Source organism: Electrophorus electricus, chromosome 19 (assembly GCF_041902795.1).
Source record: "Electrophorus electricus isolate QZ-2024a chromosome 19, ASM4190279v1, whole genome shotgun sequence".
Taxonomy (NCBI): Eukaryota; Metazoa; Chordata; class Actinopteri; order Gymnotiformes; family Gymnotidae; genus Electrophorus; species Electrophorus electricus.
Window position 1 is genome coordinate 7,572,501 of NC_137515.1, and position 20,000 is coordinate 7,592,500.

A 20,000-nucleotide genomic window follows, 5' to 3' on the forward strand; every position below is an offset into this window, starting at 1 on the left:
TAAATGTTTTGCCTCTTGTCTGGTTTTAAAAACAAAGCTAAATGCATTACACTAAATGCATGTGATGCTATGAGTGAAAATAAAGGAGCTTAACAAGTGTCTGACAGCATTTAGGACCTGCATTTTCATACACAGTGGAGTGTGTGGCACTGGCTACTGGATGATGATGATGATGATAATAATAATAAACTATATAGCACTTTAACACCTAGCTCAAAGTACTTTACAGTACTAAGTTAAATAGACAGTGTAGTGTGTGGGGGGGGAGGGGGGGCACTGGCTATACAGTGTAGTGTGTGGGGGGGCACTGGCTACACAGTGTAGTGTGTGGGGGGAGGGGGGCACTGGCTACACAGTGTAGTGTGGGGGGGCACTGGCTACACGGGGGGGCACTGGCTACACAGTGTAGTGTGTGGGGGGCACTGGCTACACAGTGTAGTGTGTGGGGGGCACTGGCTACACAGTGTAGTGTGTGGGGGGCACTGGCTACACAGTGTAGTGTGTGGGGGGCACTGGCTACACAGTGTAGTGTGTGGGGGGCACTGGCTACACAGTGTAGTGTGTGGGGGGCACTGGCTACACAGTGTCGTGTGTGTGTGTGTTTGGTACTGGCTACACAGTGTCGTGTGTGTGTGTGTTTGGTACTGGCTACACAGTGTCGTGTGTGTGTGTGGCACTGGCTACACAGTGTCGTGTGTGTGTGGCACTGGCTACACAGTGTCGTGTGTGTGTGTGGCACTGGCTACACAGTGTCGTGTGTGTGTGTGTGTGGCACTGGCTACACAGTGTCGTGTGTGTGTGGCACTGGCTACACAGTGTCGTGTGTGTGTGTGGCACTGGCTACACAGTGTCGTGTGTGTGTGTGGCACTGGCTACACAGTGTCGTGTGTGTGTGGCACTGGCTACACAGTGTCGTGTGTGTGTGGCACTGGCTACACAGTGTCGTGTGTGTGTGTGTGTGTGTGTGTGGCACTGGCTACACAGTGTCGTGTGTGGCACTGAGTGTCTGTCTTGGGTCCACATGTCTGGCTGAAGCTGTTTTGACTCTCATGCGTATGTTTGAGTCTTCCGGGCATGTTGGCAGTTGGTGGTGAGAGGGGCGAGGTGCAGAGGGGAGGGGTGGGATAGATGGGGTAGAGGGGAGGGCCGGGATAGATGGGGTAGAGGGGAGGGCCGGGATAGATGGGGTAGAGGGGAGGGCCGGGATAGATGGGGTAGAGGGGAGGGGTGGGATAGATGGGGTAGAGGGGAGGGGTGGGATAGATGGGGTAGAGGGGAGGGGTGGGATAGATGGGGTAGAGGGGAGGGCCGGGATAGATGGGGTAGAGGGGAGGGCCGGGATAGATGGGGTAGAGGGGAGGGCCGGGATAGATGGGGTAGAGGGGAGGGGTGGGATAGATGGGGTAGAGGGGAGGGCCGGGATAGATGGGGTAGAGGGGAGGGGTGGGATAGATGGGGTAGAGGGGAGGGCCGGGATAGATGGGGTAGAGGGGAGGGGTGGGATAGATGGGGTAGAGGGGAGGGCCGGGATAGATGGGGTAGAGGGGAGGGCCGGGATAGATGGGGTAGAGGGGAGGGGTGGGATAGATGGGGTAGAGGGGAGGGGTGGGATAGATGGGGTAGAGGGGAGGGCCGGGATAGATGGCGTAGAGGGGAGGGGTGGGAAGGTGGGTTGGAGGGTGAGGTGCAGTGGGGCTGTAGAAGCACAGAGCGGGATATGGAAGGACAGATAGGAGAGATGGAATGTGGCCATACAGGGTAAATAGGGTTTGGGTTAGCGTAAGGCAACTGTGGGCTGGTTGGTGAGTTGCAATCTGTCCTGGTCTCTGCCTGTTAAATATCGTGTTCTCCACCAGGTGAAGGGAAGCCTGAGATGGTGCTGTGAGAGACCAGCGTTCTCTCCTCTCATCCCTCTAGCCCCCTCCCTCTCTCTCCCTCTTCCCTTTCTCTCTCTCCCTGCCTACACCCCCCCCCCCCCCGGCTCTCTTTTTCTTTATCTTTGTCTCTCTGCTCTCAGAGAGCTGTGTGCATGCGGTTCCTCTCACTCAAGTCATCTGATGCTGTCCAAACCTCTGCCTCCTGTTGCTGCTTTGTGATTTCTAATATGGGACTGGGAGACTACAACACACACACACACACACATACACACACACACACACACTAGGTTTAACATTCTATAATCACCAAACAAACCCCCCTAGCCCTCAAAGTAGCCCTGCACCGTTCACAGGATAGAGGGCACATGTGGCGTTCACAGAAAGGTCTGAGGACATGTGTGCCAGAGCTCAGTGATGCTCTTGGTTAGAAAATCTCATCATTGTTGACACCTGCACACAGAGCTGGTGGGCCCTAAAGGCTACCAACACCTGACAGCTGCATACAGAGCTTATGGGCCCTACACGCTCAATACATCTTAATTTAGGGCTCCAGGGTCAGGACCATCTCTGGTTGCATATAAAATTTACTAGAAAAAACAGACACAACAATGTAAACCAAAAAGGGCAAACTGAGTTTATTATATATACTGTGTCATTTTATAATGTGAAAAATAGGTTGCATTTAGGTTGCATTTAGTAAGTAGCGCTAAATGTATAAAGGTGTACAAGAAAGCAGACACCATGTGCAGGCATACCCGCCCTCACTGCCTGTCCACTGGCATACCCGCCCTCACTGCCTGTCCACTGGCATACCCGCCCTCACTGCCTGTCCACTGGCATACCCGCCCTCACTGCCTGTCCACTGGCATACCCGCCCTCACTGCCTGTCCATTGGCATACCCGCCCTCACTGCCTCTCCACTGGCATACCCGCCCTCACTGCCTGTCCACTGGCATACCCGCCCTCACTGCCTGTCCACTGGCATACCCGCCCTCACTGCCTGTCCACTGGCATACCCGCCCTCACTGCCTGTCCATTGGCATACCCGCCCTCACTGCCTCTCCACTGGCATACCCGCCCTCACTGCCTGTCCACTGGCATACCCGCCCTCACTGCCTGTCCACTGGCATACCCGCCCTCACTGCCTGTCCACTGGCATACCCGCCCTCACTGCCTGTCCACTGGCATACCCGCCCTCACTGCCTGTCCACTGGCATACCCGCCCTCACTGCCTCTTCACTGGCATACCCGCCCTCACTGCCTGTCCACTGGCATACCCGCCCTCACTGCCTCTTCACTGGCATACCCGCCCTCACTGCCTGTCCACTGGCATACCCGCATACCCGCCCTCACTGCCTGTCCACTGGCATACCCGCCCTCACTGCCTCTTCACTGGCATACCCGCCCTCACTGCCTCTTCACTGGCATACCCGCCCTCACTGCCTGTCCACTGGCATACCCGCCCTCACTGCCTCTTCACTGGCATACCCGCCCTCACTGCCTGTCCACTGGCATACCCGCATACCCGCCCTCACTGCCTGTCCACTGGCATACCCGCCCTCACTGCCTCTTCACTGGCATACCCGCCCTCACTGCCTCTTCACTGGCATACCCGCCCTCACTGCCTCTTCACTGGCATACCCGCCCTCACTGCCTCTTCACTGGCATACCCGCATACCCGCCCTCACTGCCTGTCCACTGGCATACCCGCCCTCACTGCCTCTTCACTGGCATACCCGCCCTCACTGCCTCTTCACTGGCATACCCGCCCTCACTGCCTCTTCACTGGCATACCCACCCTCACTGCCTCTTCACTGGCATACCCGCCCTCACTGCCTCTTCACTGGCATACCCGCCCTCACTGCCTCCTTACTGCTGTTTGCATTAACACTTCTGCTTGAACACTTCTAGACCTGTTTACCTGCTCACTATCCCTTGCCTTTACATCACTCTCTTGGGTACATGACCCTTTGGTTAGAGGGGACATAACTGGCACTGGTCTTTGGGGGGACAAATCCTTATTTGATCTGATTTTCTTTGAAAGCCCCAGACTCATGTGCAGTACTCTTCTCATTCTCTTTCTAGGTTTGCCCAAGAGAATGCTTCTGTTGCCCGTCATGAAAGTGCCCGCCTTCCCAATCCCCCACTACTCCTTCTTTTAGCTCAGGAGATCCACCAAAACACATACACACAAACAAACGCATAAATACACACAGATAAACACACCACCTTTAATCCAGAAGGGAGTGTTAGGCAGCATGTCAGTGTAAGTCCATAGAGAGCTGTACTTTCAGTGGAGGGTCATTTGTAAAGAGCTTTTTTTAATTTTATTTTATTTTTATTTTTATTTTTTTTATTTTTTTTTATTTTTTTTTTGACCTCTTAATGTTTTATGACTTTTAAAGATGCAGGTTTTTAAGTTCTAAAAAAAAAAAAAAAGACTTGAAGGATTTGTACTGTGAATTGTTACCTCATTCGTGGAATTTTAAATTATACCTTTTTTTCTTATTACCTTTTTTCTATAGCTAAGAATTAGAATCTATAAGACTCTGATTGGACACTGTCTCTGTAAAGGCAGAAGATATGGGATGTGTAGGTCCAAACTACTGCTGACAAATAAACCTCTATCTTCTTCAACTGCCACGTACTGACTGGTATGTACAGAATAAGCCCATAGACTCTCACATCTTTGTAGATTTTCAGTAATGTAGCATTATAAGCTGTCGTGCAATATCACAGGCTTCTGCATAGACCTTTATGCTTGTAAATAATTGGAAAGGTGTGGTCCCTAGACATTAGTACTGGAGGGTAGTGTTACGAGGGTGAGCGATGCCGTTGGCAGCTAGGTAATCAGGTTGTCCTCTCCCAGCCCAGCGGCTCACAGTCGCACGAGGAAGGTGACTTCATCGCAGCTGCATGCTGCTCTACAGTCAGCACTTCAGCTGGCTGGCTTGGCCTCCACGCAGTCAGGATGCAGTCCTGTGTGTCCGGCTAGGCAGAATCCTCCACACACGTTTCGGCAGTTGACATAGTATCCTCCTCACGTGTGCACAGCCACAACCCCGCGTATACACGCACGCACACAGAGACAGGGCAGCAGAAACACGTCATATCAAAGAGCCCTGACACTTCACAACACCGGCGCCTCCCGTCTCCACCACACATCGGAGAATCGAAAGCAGCAACATGGGATCCATGGAGATATGCTACCTATTGTCTTTTATGTTGTTTTTGTTTTGTTTTGATTTTGCCTTCTGGTGTTTTGTTGTTTTCCTTCTCGGTGAGTGTCAGCGTGTGAGCTGTAAGTTCTTCCTGGTGCACAGTCCAGCACAAGGCCACTCCCAGGAGTCCAACGTATTCAGTTTCCTCTTCCTGCAGCTCATGCTAGTTGTCTTAACCTCGCGTGTTTTGTACCTTGAAGGGAGGTGAAAACAGTTCCTCTTATATAATAACAGTGTGTTCTCCTATATAACCCTTACTGTAGGCTTTTTGAGGGCTATTATACAACATTTTCTTCCCCAGATGTAAAGTCAATTTTCAGTAACTTTGAGCTGTAGCCTGATTGCATTCTCGCCCTAATTTTGTAGCGTTCGTGTTGCCGTGTATGCAACTTTAAATCTTTCCCATCAGTCACAGTAGTCAGCAGGCCATTACGGATTGATCGGTCATTGAGTGATGGGCTTAAGCTCAGTCGGAAGGTGTGTGTGCGGGACTGTGACAGGAACGTGGCCATCACTAACCAAAGAGAACCACCATCTCCCTGGTTACTTGCTGTGGTCACATGATTCCCATCGCTATAAGATGAAGACCCTTGCCATTCCTCATGGTCATCCTCAACTGTGTCCACTCAGAAACCAATGGGGCCTGTTCTCTTTGATGGCGATGGCATTCATTGTACTATACTCTCTCCGAAATCACGCTGGTTCTGGTTCTGATTTGTCAGAGTTATGTACTAACCACATCTGTCTGAAACTTTGAAGTTGCCACATTTTCCTCCCACATCCTTTGCTTTTTTTTTTTTTTTATCTTGAATGATTAAGCTCAGAGTGTTTTCTTCTCTTTTTGGTAGTTGTTACTTTTTCAGTATGATGATGGATTTTTTTCTTTCTTTCTTTCTTTCTTTCTTTCTTTCTTTCTTTCTTTCTTTCTTTCTTTCTTTCTTTTCTTTTTGTCGGAAAGTGATGACCGTGCAACTTAAGTTGTTAACGTCTTTTATTAACCTCCTGAAACGCTCCTGGTTCAATGAAAACCCCACATACAGCCTGAAAGAGCAGAGACCCTAATATCCACCCCTGCAGCACACCCAGACCACCTGTCCTCATCAGAGTGTGTACCACTGCCTCCTGCTGGCCGGCGCCATTAATTGCAGCTCTCTCTGCTCTTCTCCTCACTGTAGGTGGTCTTTTCATTGACAATCCCTTTTACCAGCCGCGGACCATCGCACCTTTTATTATTCACTTGGGTCCTCAAGATCTCTTCTCTGACTTCTAGAACCATCAGGTTGTGTGGCTCTAAAGTGCTGTGCCGCTCCAGGCTTGACCAGGCTGTCTCCACCGCACAGAAACGCCCCAAACAACACACGCTAAACCTCTCAAACTTATCTGTCTCCACCGCACAGAATAGCCCAAAACAACACACGCTAAACCTCTCAAACTTATCTATACTTAAATTAAAGTTTAAAAAATGAGACACAGGTCATAGAAAAGCAATATCCAATTTGACTTGTTCACCTCAGATCAACTAGACTGGGGACTTTGGTATTATCTAGCAATACACCTGATCTTTTATAGGCTTTAAGCTTCCTTGAGATGATGTGAATGTTGAGTTGAGTCTTACTCTGCCAGCGCACTGCAATATATTCATGTTCATTGTATACTCACCGTGTGTGTGTGGCTATACTTACCAATATATGCATATATATGTATGGTATACAGTACTATAAATATATATGTGTAGATATACCTATGTACTTATGTATATTTATATACTATATATACATATACATTTAAATATTGTTGGTATAAATTATTTTAGAATTCCAAAGTGAAAAGTAACCAGTATGTTAGAATATAGCTTTCTTCCAGTTTTATATATACTGAGCAATTTAATCTTGTAATTTAATCTATATTGACATGCAATATGAAAACCCATTCCTTAATCTACTTGTAGTAGATTAGTAATGCTTCCTCCTCTATGCCTTGAGCTCCTTCACCATGCCTGTCCCATTGTGTGCATGGGAGTGTGCGTGCGTGTGTGTGGGTGCGCGTGTTTGCGTGGTATTTTTGCTCCGTAGAGAACACTCCATATGAACACCAATGTCTTTTTCCTACCTGTAGAAACACAGTTGCTGCTTCATACTATTCCTGCATGCACACACCTACACGCACTCAAACCCAGATCCTCAGAAAGCACATCTCAGCTACACATTTGAGCTGTTTATATTCTTTCCCAGTCGACTGAGGGTGCGAGCACCCTACACACGTGTATGTCCACACACACAGATGTTTGGCGGGCAGCTAAAGTGACCTGGCTGGTCTGCTCTATCTTGAACACAAAGCACAGTCTCACGGCTAAACTGGTCATGGCAGCCTCTGGCCTGGCTTTGTCCCAGAACGTTCGCCTCACTACCGACAGACGGAAAGTCTGAAAATCTGCTGCGGGCTAACTACTAACGCAGCACTTTCAGTGACGCACACGCTTGTCATTGTATATATGATACAATAAAGAGAAAAAGGGAATTATATCATTTTTTAAGAATGCTTCAGGTGAAGGTTAAGGTTTCACAGAAATTATTCATAGAATAATTTCTTTGACAAAAAGGCCAGAATACCAGAATGCTTATGAAATCCTGTTAAACTAAAAGTATAAGTGCTATACAATGGGTAAGGAAGACATTTTACAGTAGTTACTCAAGCAAGTGTTTTTTAATATTTAAATACTCTCAACTTGTGACTAGATTAATTATTTGACTGAAGAAAAAGAAATCCTACTTTTACATCCTCTGAAAGTGTTGTTCTGGGCCTGAAAATGTCTATAAAAGACAAACCTGAAAAAACGGGCATAAAATATGTCGGTAAGTTCCAGCTTAGCAAGTCAACTGTGGTACCGCTGGAGCGCTGCTGAATGAACATCGTACCATCCTACCGGTTTAACCAGCACACTTCTTTACATCCTACTTGTCATTTTACATGTTCACTGTTTTCTTTAGCTGCACCACGATTATAGCTATTAAAGCCATTACCCCCCACCCCCCAACGAGAAGAATGACTCCAATCATTTTTGAAATAATGATGGTAAGTCCTCATGTGGGTAAGTTCTGTGTGCAATATTCTGGTCAGCATCAAAGAAATGGTGCAAACATGTAGTTCATGGTTGCCTTTATGAGATGTTTTCTCATTGCTGCTTTATAAATGGCTGTCAAACACACAAGCTCCTTTCCATAATTTTAATTTCACGCCAGTGTCAAGTGCTAGTCAGTTCTAGAATAAGGCTTGAAGGACAGCATTTGCGACTCTCCCGCTACCTTTTCATTTGTTCTTAGGCGAATGGAAGACAAACTTAGCATGGGAAATTATCCGTCAAACGTAGATTAAAAGTCTTCCATGTTGCATTGTAGTCGAATCGTAACCCTTAGCTAACTTGGTCTGCTTTCGTGTACTAGTGAATGTGCTGAGATGTGCTAAAGACATCCGTTGTCTGAAAAACACCACTGCGGCTAACGGTGAAAAATCTAATGGGAGTCAGCTTCTGCGCAATGTTAAGTTTTATGTTAACCTTGCGTCTGTTAACTTAGCAATGTGCATTATTTAGTGACATTTCTTTAACCATGTATAGCCATATATAGCTGAAATAGTAAAACTAAGATATTGCAGGGTTATTTCAGAAGCCACCCCCCCCCCCCACCCCCAAAAAAGAAGCCATATAGTCTAGCACAAAAAGATGTAATGAAAAATAGGTGTATAGTCAATATAAATGTATATATATATTAACAAAAAACTATTGTAAGTGAATTTTAAAGACCAGCAAGACAATGTTTATTTGAAGTGCAAATAACTTTGTATATTTCTTCCTCATTCTCCTCCGGTCTCTCCTGGCAGCTCCATCGCCGACTCTGGTCTTCGTAGACAGTTGTGAGAAATCATAATGTTTAAGGTCTAACACCCCCCCAGCCACTTCAACTTTCTTTGGTGGATTGGGGGAGTGGGGGGGATTACTTAATGTAGTATTTGTACAGCTGGGTATAAAGATGGAGTTTTTTGAATTTCAAGAAAAGACAAAGCAAGGCATTGCTTCCCCAGAGAGGACAGCTGATAACCTTAACGTTAAACCAGATGTTAACCCAGCTGATGAACAATTCTGCCAGGTTTCAAATAGTTGTTGGCCAACAAGGCTGTCGAGACTGAACCTGGTGTTTTGAAACTGCAAGTTTCCACAAGATGTCCAACATTTTAGTTGACCTTTGACCCTTAAAACATTTTCTCTTAGTTCCAATGTAGCCTTTTCTGTTATAACTAGAATCACTGTACTAATAATCATACTAAAATAGTGAATCTTTCAACTGATTCCATATTGGCTATACATTGCATGAAATGTGCTTCTCAGCACACACCTGCTAACAACTGAAAGACATACAAATTTGGACAGCCAGTGGCGAGCAGCTATTGGCTTCCACCCTTCCAGCTCATCCGTGGGGCGTCCCAAGCCTCCTCATCACACCATTTTAGTGTGTCTTACAGATGAATTATTGATCACTAAGGGAAACTTTTTGTCACAGCAGCTATACAAGACACATAAAGTGGACACTACAACAATAAAATCCTCGAACATAGTTACCATGCAATAAGCAGTTGTGTAGTACAATGTATAATGTTAAAGTGTCATTCTTCAGAATAGAATAAAGTGTCAAAACTAAGTCAGGTGAAATCTTTAAATAATAAAACGGCTGTCATTTGTAAGTTGTGAAGGTGCACTCAGTCCAGATTGAGGATATTTATATTTATATTTTTCGTGTTCCTCCAATCAATACTAACAGATTGCCTTTCAATTTCCTACGAGCAGCTATCATTTAATTATTTTACAGAGTTGTTAATCAAAAATGCATCCTACTGCTAAGGAAAGGGACTTGTGTGTGTGTGAGACCTGAGAATCTGGAGACTGGAGAGTTCCATTTGTGAGCCTGCAGCTACAGTGGCAGGTCTGAGCCAGTGTGGCTTTTGCATGAGAAACATTTGCAAAATAAATTAGTGTTTTTCCCAGTGCTCTGATTCAAATGGTCAGGGGGAGAGACGGAGATAGCAGTTACCCGAGCTGGTCTGAGCTTGAGCCCATATCAGTGAATGTCTTTAATGAATACATGAGCTGAGCTTTCTTTTTGGAATGTAGAATGTATTGTCATAGAAGAGCTATGTGAATTTAAAACAAGCACTCATATGGTCTTTGGGTAATTTTACCCATGTGTGTTTACATATCTCTCTGTTTGCTAACTTTGTGAGCGTGGCAGGTTTGTTTCTTTGTTCTTTGTTGTTTTGCCATGCGTGCTCTTCCATGATGGTTTGCTGTAGATATGCCCCACCTCGGGTGAGCTTCAGCCAGCAGGTTGAGCATGACCGATTCTCTCATGTTTCACAATTATTTTATTTATTTTCTTTTGATGTGATGGGAAAATTAAATGAATGAAAAATTATTCTAGATTTGAAATATTACTAAAGGTACTAATATAATAATGTGATGTGGTGATTGTGCACAAGTTCCGTGGGCGAGCTGTGCTTGAGTAGACAGAGTATAAAAGATGCCGGTAGATGTTTGCTAGCTGTAATATTCAATTAAAACTATTAGTTGTGAAAACATAATGGTGGTCTGTCTGTCACTGTATTTGCTATAATTTATTCTTGAAATAATAAAGCATTAGATCTCCACCAAGTGTAAAAACATTTAAAGTAATTAAATATATAAATATATATTTATATATACTAATTATAAACAATTTGTGATCTGCTTTGTGTTTTGTCCTGTTTTCAATGTACAATGTGCGTGTAAAATCACAAGTTATGCTTAGAAGGGCGTAATCCAGGTGCAGCGTACAGTTAAGTGTCTGTCCTGCTCCAACACAGCTTCTCTAACTCGTCAGTTATGTCAGTCTATAAAACACATATGTGGCGGTAAGATTATACCTACTAGTCATAAATAACCCACAGTGGTGTAGGACTGGAAGCCAGTGGATTAGATGACTAATTATACTTTATGACCTTGCTGACTGCAAACTGTGACCCACTAGCCAGGGTATGAATTGCAGGAGAACACAGTGGTTCACACTAAGGTAAGAGCACTGTTTTGCTTAACTCATTGGCCTCCTGTTAAGAACTGACACATTTGTCTTCATATCTTGTTCTTTAGTGGAAACCCAGAGTCTGTTTGAAAAGAAGGTTCTGGAAAACAACAGGGTGTAAATGACAGCCACGAGGGTGATGTGACCGGTTACTTTAACAGTTCGTATCACTTGCCCCACACCCTGCTTGAATTTCACTGAGTCACTGGCATGTGCTTCCATTATGCTAGAATAAGGGGGACATGGTCCAAGCCAGCAACACAGCAATGCAATGCACGTCCAAACCCCAGGTGGACATCTAGGCATGACCTTCTTTACAAGCTCAGAATCTCACTTGTGTGTTCTGAGAACAGACAGGGTGCTTCTCCAGTGTGCCAGGGGACCCCACTGCACACCTCTCACCTGGGAAACCCATCAATGGACAGGGGTGATTCTCAGCATCTCTGCCATCCTGATCAGAGTCAGTTCTTATTTTAAGCCCGGATGACTCCCCACAGTTACATCTTCAGCTGCATCAGCATATGAGGTCAGGAGGAACATGTTTGCTTTGGGAGTCAATACGCCAACTGGTGCCTTTAAAGAACCTGTGTGGGACTCACAGGCCACCAAGCAGCCCCAAAGTCATCAAGCTTCCTGTCATGGTCAGATCTGTGCGCTGCCAGATGGTCTATATTTTAGGTCATATGAGACTGAGTGGGCACTGGCTCCCTAGGTGTGACTGCATAATGCTGACGTTTGAGGCTTGGCGGTAACAGGAGAGCCTCTCTAAGTAACTGGACTCCCACAGCCCACCTCCAAGGGTCTGTTTTCACAGGCCTGCATGCTATATAAAGAGCTATAATGCCACACTTGTATAAACAGGCTGAATATTATAGAAAAATAAAAAGACTTCAAGACTCGAGAGTACTGACAGCTTTGCTTCATGTCACTGAAACCAGAGGTCTCTGGCCCAATGAAACGCTTCTGAACAGATATTATGGGAGTCTTGGAGATGTGAGTGATTCACATCCTAGTCACTCCCATCAAAAATACCAGCAAAACCAGTGGTTAGCTTTCAGCTGGGAGAGATCAATATTTCAACATTAAACAGATAACAATATTTGGTGCTAAAGAACATTTCATATCTGCCTTGGAAGGCATTTTATGATCATAGGAAAGTGAAAGTGGAGCTAACAGATAAGATAGAGAGCCTCATTCCACAGACAAGCCTATAACTACAATAAATGGCCCGTTTAATTCTTCCCGTGGGCTCAGTCTATATCCTTTATCCATAAGACTTGCAGTAGGACACAGCTACTGCAGTTTGTCCTAGAGTGTGTGTGACTGATTGCTATATATCCACTGCCATAGGCCTCAGTGAGAAACGTTTAATTTGGATCAGGTGGCAATTTGAAGATTGCACAAACTGCCCTTGTCTGGTAATGCTACGCACAAAATGAGGCCAACTTCCTAACTCAGCTGGCCACATTAAATCAGTTCTTACAGTACTGAGATCTGTAAGCTTCTGGAATAATGTAGCTATACTGTAATTTTCATGTTGTTTAAGTTTCTGGAATAATGCAGCTACATTCTTTAAAAAAATAAATAAATAAATAAAAATCAGTTCATTCTCTATTCGCCCATGGTCACAACTTAGCCAGCCTATTCTGGCCCGTGTCTTCTGTCAGGGGCTAGAGCACAGGTAAAACAGCTGTAATGTTGTACATTCATGTATTGCTGAATTATTCTGAAAGCGGAATGAAAGAGCACCTAAGAAAGTGTTTTTTGTCTTCTGTGTTTTTAATAAGTACATAGAAAACACACAGATTTATAATTGTAGCTTTATATTGCAATTTATGGAAGTATACACAATGCAACCTACACTATTACAATGTCCATACATATGTAATGCTGAATGAAGGTACATTTTGGCATGTAATAGATGAGACATCAGTTTACATTCAAGACAAAACAAAACAAAAATTGGAGAAAACAAAACAAAACAAATAAAACTCATTATCTGTAACACAGTACTATTAGGCAACATTAGTACAGTTACCATGGAGTACAAATACAAAATGAACCTGGGAAAAGTGATCTGCTTCTTATGTACAAGCCAGTGCCTCTTGGAATGACCCCATTTTCCTTCCTCCGACATCCACAAGAACTTGAGCAAGCTAGATCCCAGTATAAATAAGTCAAGCTAGATCCCAGTATAAATAAGTACGAAAGGTGCAAACACCTCCCCTCCCTCCCGCCAACCCATAGTGTTCTTCACATATGCACCTCGTTTGACTCACAGAGATATACATGCTCTCTCACACACGTATATACACACACACACACACACACACACACACACACACACGTCACGACCAAGATGGTCTGACAAGACCACATACTGTACTCACCATTTCCCTGATGGTGTGGTTACAGAGTGATTGTAAAACTGTGTGTGCGCGCATGTTCTTACGTAAGGGCTGATGTGCCCACAGACAGGGTGAAGTGTGCCGACAGCTCTCCCACAGACCTGAACCCAGGGCAGGACTGATCACACTGGCCATCAGAACTGCCAGCGCAGCTCATCCTCATCGACGCTTAGGAGACACATGTTAGCATTACAGAACAATAACGGACTCCTAATAGCATTCACTCATGGTTGCACAAATTAGCCTTCCTGTGTGTAGCATGTCTGTAGAGACAGGGGTGTGTCACTGTAAGAGGATCTCCTGCTGTGGTCTTCCCCGGGGAGGGACACACACTTGCCCAGAGCCTCATTGCCCTCCCCACCCTGGGCTTCATGCAGGGCATCCTCTCTCAGCACCAGGGAGGCTTTAGACACCTTCAGAAGGATGGAGGTACAGCACAGCTCTTTGTTATGTTGCACCAATGCAGTACTTCGCTGTGTCCATCTCATTCTCCTAGACAAGGCCATCGTCAGTTACTCACATGTAGCCACTCAGTCAACAGCACTATGCGCAGCTCGCACACACATGCATGCACGCACTCACACACATACAAACAAACGTGCATGCACACACACAAAAATGCAGGCTATCACTGTCTAACAAATGAACAATCTCATCAGATCACAACTGCAAACTCATTTGTATTGTACAAATGAAAGTTATTGTCAAACGGAAATTAGAAAAACTCGTTTTCCTCAAAAGAAGGCTGTTAGTTACTCGTACCTTGGCTGGGTTGGAGTTTGTATGTGTGTTTTTGTGCAAGTAGTCGAGTAGAACAGTAGCTGAAGTGTTTTGTTAATGTCCCAAGTCTGCTGAATCAGTGCGGTCAGCTAGAAAGGCCCGTTTCCCCACCTGTTATTGTCAGTAGTATAAAGACTAGTGATAAAGCATTCTCTGCTTTAGTAATTTGATTTTGGGGATGTTTACACAAAGTTCTTGTAAACTTTTTTTTTTTTTTTTTTTTTTTTAAACAAAAGAAAAAACGGACAGAAAAATGTGGTTCATTCTGGTCCAGTGGAGGGTTAACAGAGAGAGCGCATAGAGTGAGAGAATGAGCACACAGATTGAGAGAGACAGAGAGAGCGAGAGAGAGAGAGAGAGAGAATGAGAATGCAAATGAGGAGAGAGAGACAGAGAGAGCACACAGAGAGAAAGACATGGGCCACTGGGTCTTGCCGATTCAGCATTAGGTGGTCTCCTTGCCTTGTGCCCCTGTTACTGTTTTAATGGAGCTCAGAGTTCGGTTAAACCAGGTCTTTTTGGCTGCTTGTACTTCACTGAGAGCCAGACCCAGATGATGCTCCAGGTCCTGACAGGGAGAGAGTACGGGGTTAGAAGATATGTACAGCGCAACAGGACATGCACAGGGTCACAGGACATGTACATGACTACATACTGCCCTGTGCAAGCCTCTTGAGCACCTCAAGAAAATCCTACTTAAAGCCATTAATCAGAATATCTAGTCTGTCAATGATTCAAAAAGAGAAGTGTTTCTATGCTAAATACTTCTTTCCTGCTCTGTCGGTGATCCCACTTAGACACAGTTATATTAATGAATTAACTAAGTAAATCAAGTTATTACCGTATTTTGGCAGTAGCATTACTACAAGTAGCTATCTACATTTTCCGTTAATAATGGGTGCGGGTTGATGAGCCGAGTGAGGTTGAGAGTGGGTGTGGACGGTGCGATTTGGTGGGGGTCGGTGTGGTAAGGTAGGCTCTGCACCTGGATCTTGCACTCAGCCTCCACCAGCTGCAGTTTGGTCTGGGCGAGTTCCAGCTCCATCTCCCTGAGCTGAGCCTGCAGTGCCTCTCTCTCCTCATCAGACTCCTCCTCACTGCCCTCCTTAGGAGCACTCAGGGCTTTCAACCGGCCCTCCTTACTGAAGAGGGCACTGCACTTCTCACAGCTGTCCACCTGCAGCTGCACGCCACACATACCACACACACAAATACACAAAACATACACACATGCACGCCAGCAGATAAACACAGCCCCAAAATGAAATGAGTGCACAGATTCAGTGTGAGAAGAGAGCAGTCTGACGCCCTATCACATCAGAGCCTGGTGATGCAGGGGCTACTTCATCTTTATCAGCAGTATTTCCAGCAGTAGCTGAGAGTGGAGAAAAGGTCTGAATCGAACACAGAATTTTTCTTATCAGTAAGATAAAGCACACAAACACACTCACTTCACAGTTCTAACGTATGTGTGTGTGTGCATGCGTGTGTTTTGAGAGGCTTGCTAAGAGTGTGGTGAGGTCATCGTCGTCACCATCTCAAGACCTCTCTACTCATCTCATTAGAGAAGAGTTACTGAGCAAATCTCTCCCTCTCTCACACAACACACACTTTGGACTTTCAGCTTTCATGTTGTCATTAGCAACCTCACAAGTGCAGAATTCTTTACAGCTGTAACTGGACAGATTGAATTGCCATTATAAATACTGGCAGTATAATTACTAGAGTTCAGCTCCTGAGATGGGTTCTGGAAATGAGCCAAAATACCCAAGCTATGGCCATGTCCATTGATTGATTGATTGTTTGTTTGTTCGTGTTTTTGTTTGTGTGTGTGTGTGTGTCTTGTAAGGGGTTGCTCACACGAATCTTCTCCAGCTCTCCTCTGTTAGCTGTCTGTTGTTTCTCAAGTCGCTCACTCAGCTGGGAGCAGATCTGAGGTTAAAAAACACATGACAAACACATACATGACAAACACACACATGACAAACACACACATGACAAACACACACATGACAAACACACACATGACAAACACACACATGACAAACACACACATGACAAACACACACATGACAAACACACACATGACAAACACACACATGACAAACACATACATGACAAACACACAGTGACATCTGAGTGTGGTCCTCTCAATTCCTTTACACGCAAATGGGAAAAGATGCTTCTAATTGCATGACAAGAACAGCTGACAATGGGACGTGACCAACAACACTCGTCCCAACGTGCACAGACAGCCAGTGCAGAGCGACTAACACACCACAAGGATTAACACAAGGAAGGGACCTCAAAAGAACCTCAGCCCTGCCTCAGAGGACCTCTGAATTTCTGCAAGTACAGATTCACCAAAAACACAGACTGGTTATACAGGCACTGGCATTGGTTATAGGGGCTGTGTAATCGGACTGATCTTGACTGATAGTGACTGATCTTGAAGACGTGCACGCGCTTATTTTAATTTAATGAGTGTCTTAAGCTCGCACTGCTAAGTTTATTGACAGTTGGCTATACAACATATTTCAATGACACTCTCATCCTGTCAATAAAAATGCTTAATTTATAACATGAAAATGTTACAGATCGGTGGTTTGAATGAACTTATTGGTCACTAGAGATTACAAAGTGGCAAAGGAGCCTCTTTTAACATTTTAAGCTTGTAAAATGAATCGTAATTAAACTAGCTAGCAAATTTACTTCTGTTGCTAGCTAACTAACAAAAACAACCTCTCCCCTCACAAGATATATTTTTTTGCATTTTGGTCAAATCATTCAAATGGTGTAATATCACTGTGAGTGGATATTGCCTGCTTCTCTGAAAAACTGCCAGGGGCCTGCCTCCTCTCACCAACTCTAATGTAGCTTGTGCTCTATTCTCTGGCTGATTTTCAGATGTTATATTCCATTTATAAGATTCAATCTGATAAATACATAAATATTTGATATTGATATCTTTATGTCAGAGTCTATAGTTAAAACGACATGCCAGGATCAGAAGTAACAATATTTCAGTATTGATCCACATCATTAGGTCAGAGTTTTCAGCCCAAATGGAAATTAAGTATTTAATTTCACTGGCACACCAGCCACAGATATCGCTTTTATCCATTAGCCTCTCTTACTTAACTACATACAGAGTGCTAACCCTAACTACATATACAGCCCTAAACCTAACCCCTTGCATTTGGCAAACTAAACAGCAAACACAAACTAAACACCAAACCGCAGCGAAGCTAAAAGATACCTACACTAAAATATCTACACTCACCTTTATCCTGCTTGTTAATTGGTGAAAAAAGAATTTCTAACTTCTTTATTCACTTAACTTGCAGTGTTTGTGTTGCTCGATAGGAGTTTGATCTTTGGGTATGTTTTGTGGGCGCTGGAGCACTCCTGAGTGTTGTGACTACTGAATGGATAACAGCAATTTTGATAATCATGGAGGACATTTGTACTGTGTGCTAAAAGGATCACTGGGATAAACCAGTTTCTTTTCAAAATCATGTTCACAGGTAGCGGGTGTGTGTTTGTGTGTGTACTGACCTGTTTGTACTCTCCAATGATCGAGCCATTCTTTTTGATCTCAGACTCCGATTTGTCTAGCTCTCGTCGACACATCTCCTTAAGCTGAATACACAGAAAGGCTTCAGTTATATACACACACACACACACACACACACATACACATACACACACACACACATACACACACACACACACATACACATACACACACACACACACACACACACACACGTTAGTCCTTTCAGTTTCAATTAGAGTGCCTAAGACCTCCAGCACATTTTATTTGAAATGAAACACTAACATAGGTGCCACCTTATGTCAGTTGAGTCAAAAGTCTGTTTAACAGTCTAATCAGGAGACGGCTATCTCCTGAAGCCCATACACTAACAGTCTGTAGCAGTGGTCATTTCAAAAGTTAAATGCCTTTATGCAAACTATTATTCGGTGTAGAGGGTCAAGGTTAAGGATTATGTTTAGGGTTAGTCACTTTTTAGACAATTTTAGCCAACAGAAACAAAAATGCAACAAATGAAGACCTGTTTGTTTCTTATTTTTCTGTTTATGTGCATTTCAGCAGTAGTAAGTTGCTCATATAGTCACAAGCAGCAATTCTGGGTTCGAGCATGTATTGGCCCATTGGCCAACTAGCACAAACTACCCACAAGGCCCATGAGTCAGATAAGACCCTGCTAAATATCATACCCATGTACAAGCCTAACGTTCATTGGTCCAGTCTTATTACCAGGAGTCATAACCTGCTAAATCTGGTAGCAACGTTCAATATTATAGTGCCATAATTTCACAGGTCTGTGAAGCTTAATTTGAATAGACAGAGCATTAGTGTGTTACTGCTGCTTAATAATAAAAAAAATTATTCTTTATTTTTAGTGACATGTCAGTAACATGGTCTTTTAATTCCCACACCTATGAGATAATTATGTAGGTCCATTTCTTTCCAATACATTTGGACCCAAGAAACACAAACAGGGCATGTGTTGAACATTTGTAACAGGCTCCTATTTTTTTGAGTCTTATAAAACTATATAATTTTACATATATTGACTTTCTGAACTTTAAACAGTAGTTATAGATCATAACTGAAAAGCAGTTGCGTTTTTAACATGAATTATATTTGCACCGGTGTTTTTAACTCTTATTTATTTCCACCTTGCAAACACTAAAAGCTGCATGATTTTCAAAGGTTTAAATGCTGATAGTATACTGTGGTACCCTGTACAGGCCAATCAGGGTCAAAACTGGAAAGCATCACCAGAGTGTTTAATCTGAACAAGTGTATAAAGTTTTAAGTTCCATCTGACTCACTTTTGCTGATTTTTGTCCATTTAAAGGCTTGTGACTGCAAAGATGTTAACTGTTCTCTGCAGAGCATCCTGATGGCAGATCATACTCCAACTCAGCAGTCAACAACTGCGTCACAACTTGCATGTCTGGAAATTTCTTTGTGAATGTGAACTACTTTTCTGATTTTTGTCCTTTTAGGGCTTTTAAGAGAAGGCATGCAATTATAGTCAAAGTAGTTAATTGTACACTGTAGAGCGTCCTAACTAACTCGATGTTTGCAGGCAACATTATACTATTACATGTCATTACATGTATGTGTGTAAATGTTTGTTACTGCTCCTAACTTCTGTTCATTTAGGTCTATAAACACAGGGCCTGTGATTAAATGCAAGATAGGTAACTGCACTGTAGAGCCTCCCGATAACCTAAATGGCTAAAAAACCTAAATTTTGCAGGCAACATCAGACTGTCATTACATGTACATCTGTATATTTCTGTGTGGATATGAACTACATTTCCTGAGTATTGCCCATTTATGGATTTAAACACAATACATGCATGTCTGTAGATTTTAGTAATGTGAACTACGTTTCTTCCTGACTTTTGTCCATTTAGGTATGAAAACATACGACACTTATATGTAAAACAGGTAACTGTGCTCCGTAACTCCTCCCATTGACCAATTTGTCTCAAACTTTGCAGTTTTCCTCTGAATGTTCGATTGTACAGATATGTCCACTTTTGTCAAAATCAGACAACTATGATAGT

At 44.0% G+C, this 20,000-nt stretch overlaps 2 protein-coding genes across 23 annotated transcripts in view; one reads left to right on the plus strand and one right to left on the minus strand.

Moving 5' to 3' along the window:
• The window catches only part of strbp (spermatid perinuclear RNA binding protein), a 113,188-nt gene that overhangs the window by 91,978 nt on the left and 1,210 nt on the right, over positions 1-20,000 (plus strand). For 10 of the 17 annotated variants that reach the window (XM_081702811.1, XM_081702812.1, XM_081702813.1 and 7 more), the window contains one exon: positions 19,316-20,000. This exon is cut by the window's right edge and continues 1,210 nt beyond it. In XM_081702811.1, the coding sequence (XP_081558937.1) occupies positions 19,316-19,485 (170 nt within the window). In that variant the 3' untranslated portion in view covers positions 19,486-20,000. The other 7 variants (XR_014118736.1, XM_081702821.1, XR_014118737.1 and 4 more) reach the window with 6 other exon arrangements.
• The window catches only part of rabgap1 (RAB GTPase activating protein 1), a 52,425-nt gene continuing 45,433 nt past the window's right edge, over positions 13,009-20,000 (minus strand). For 2 of the 6 annotated variants that reach the window (XM_027008303.3, XM_027008298.3), the window contains 4 exons: positions 17,949-18,032; positions 16,251-16,322; positions 15,376-15,573; positions 13,009-14,958 (listed from right to left, as the gene is read on the minus strand). In XM_027008303.3, the coding sequence (XP_026864104.2) occupies positions 14,836-14,958; positions 15,376-15,573; positions 16,251-16,322; positions 17,949-18,032 (477 nt within the window). In that variant the 3' untranslated portion in view covers positions 13,009-14,835. Of the gene's footprint in view, positions 14,959-15,375; positions 15,574-15,601; positions 15,785-16,250; positions 16,323-17,948 lie in introns of those variants that run through there. The other 4 variants (XR_014118735.1, XM_081702807.1, XM_081702805.1 and 1 more) reach the window with 3 other exon arrangements.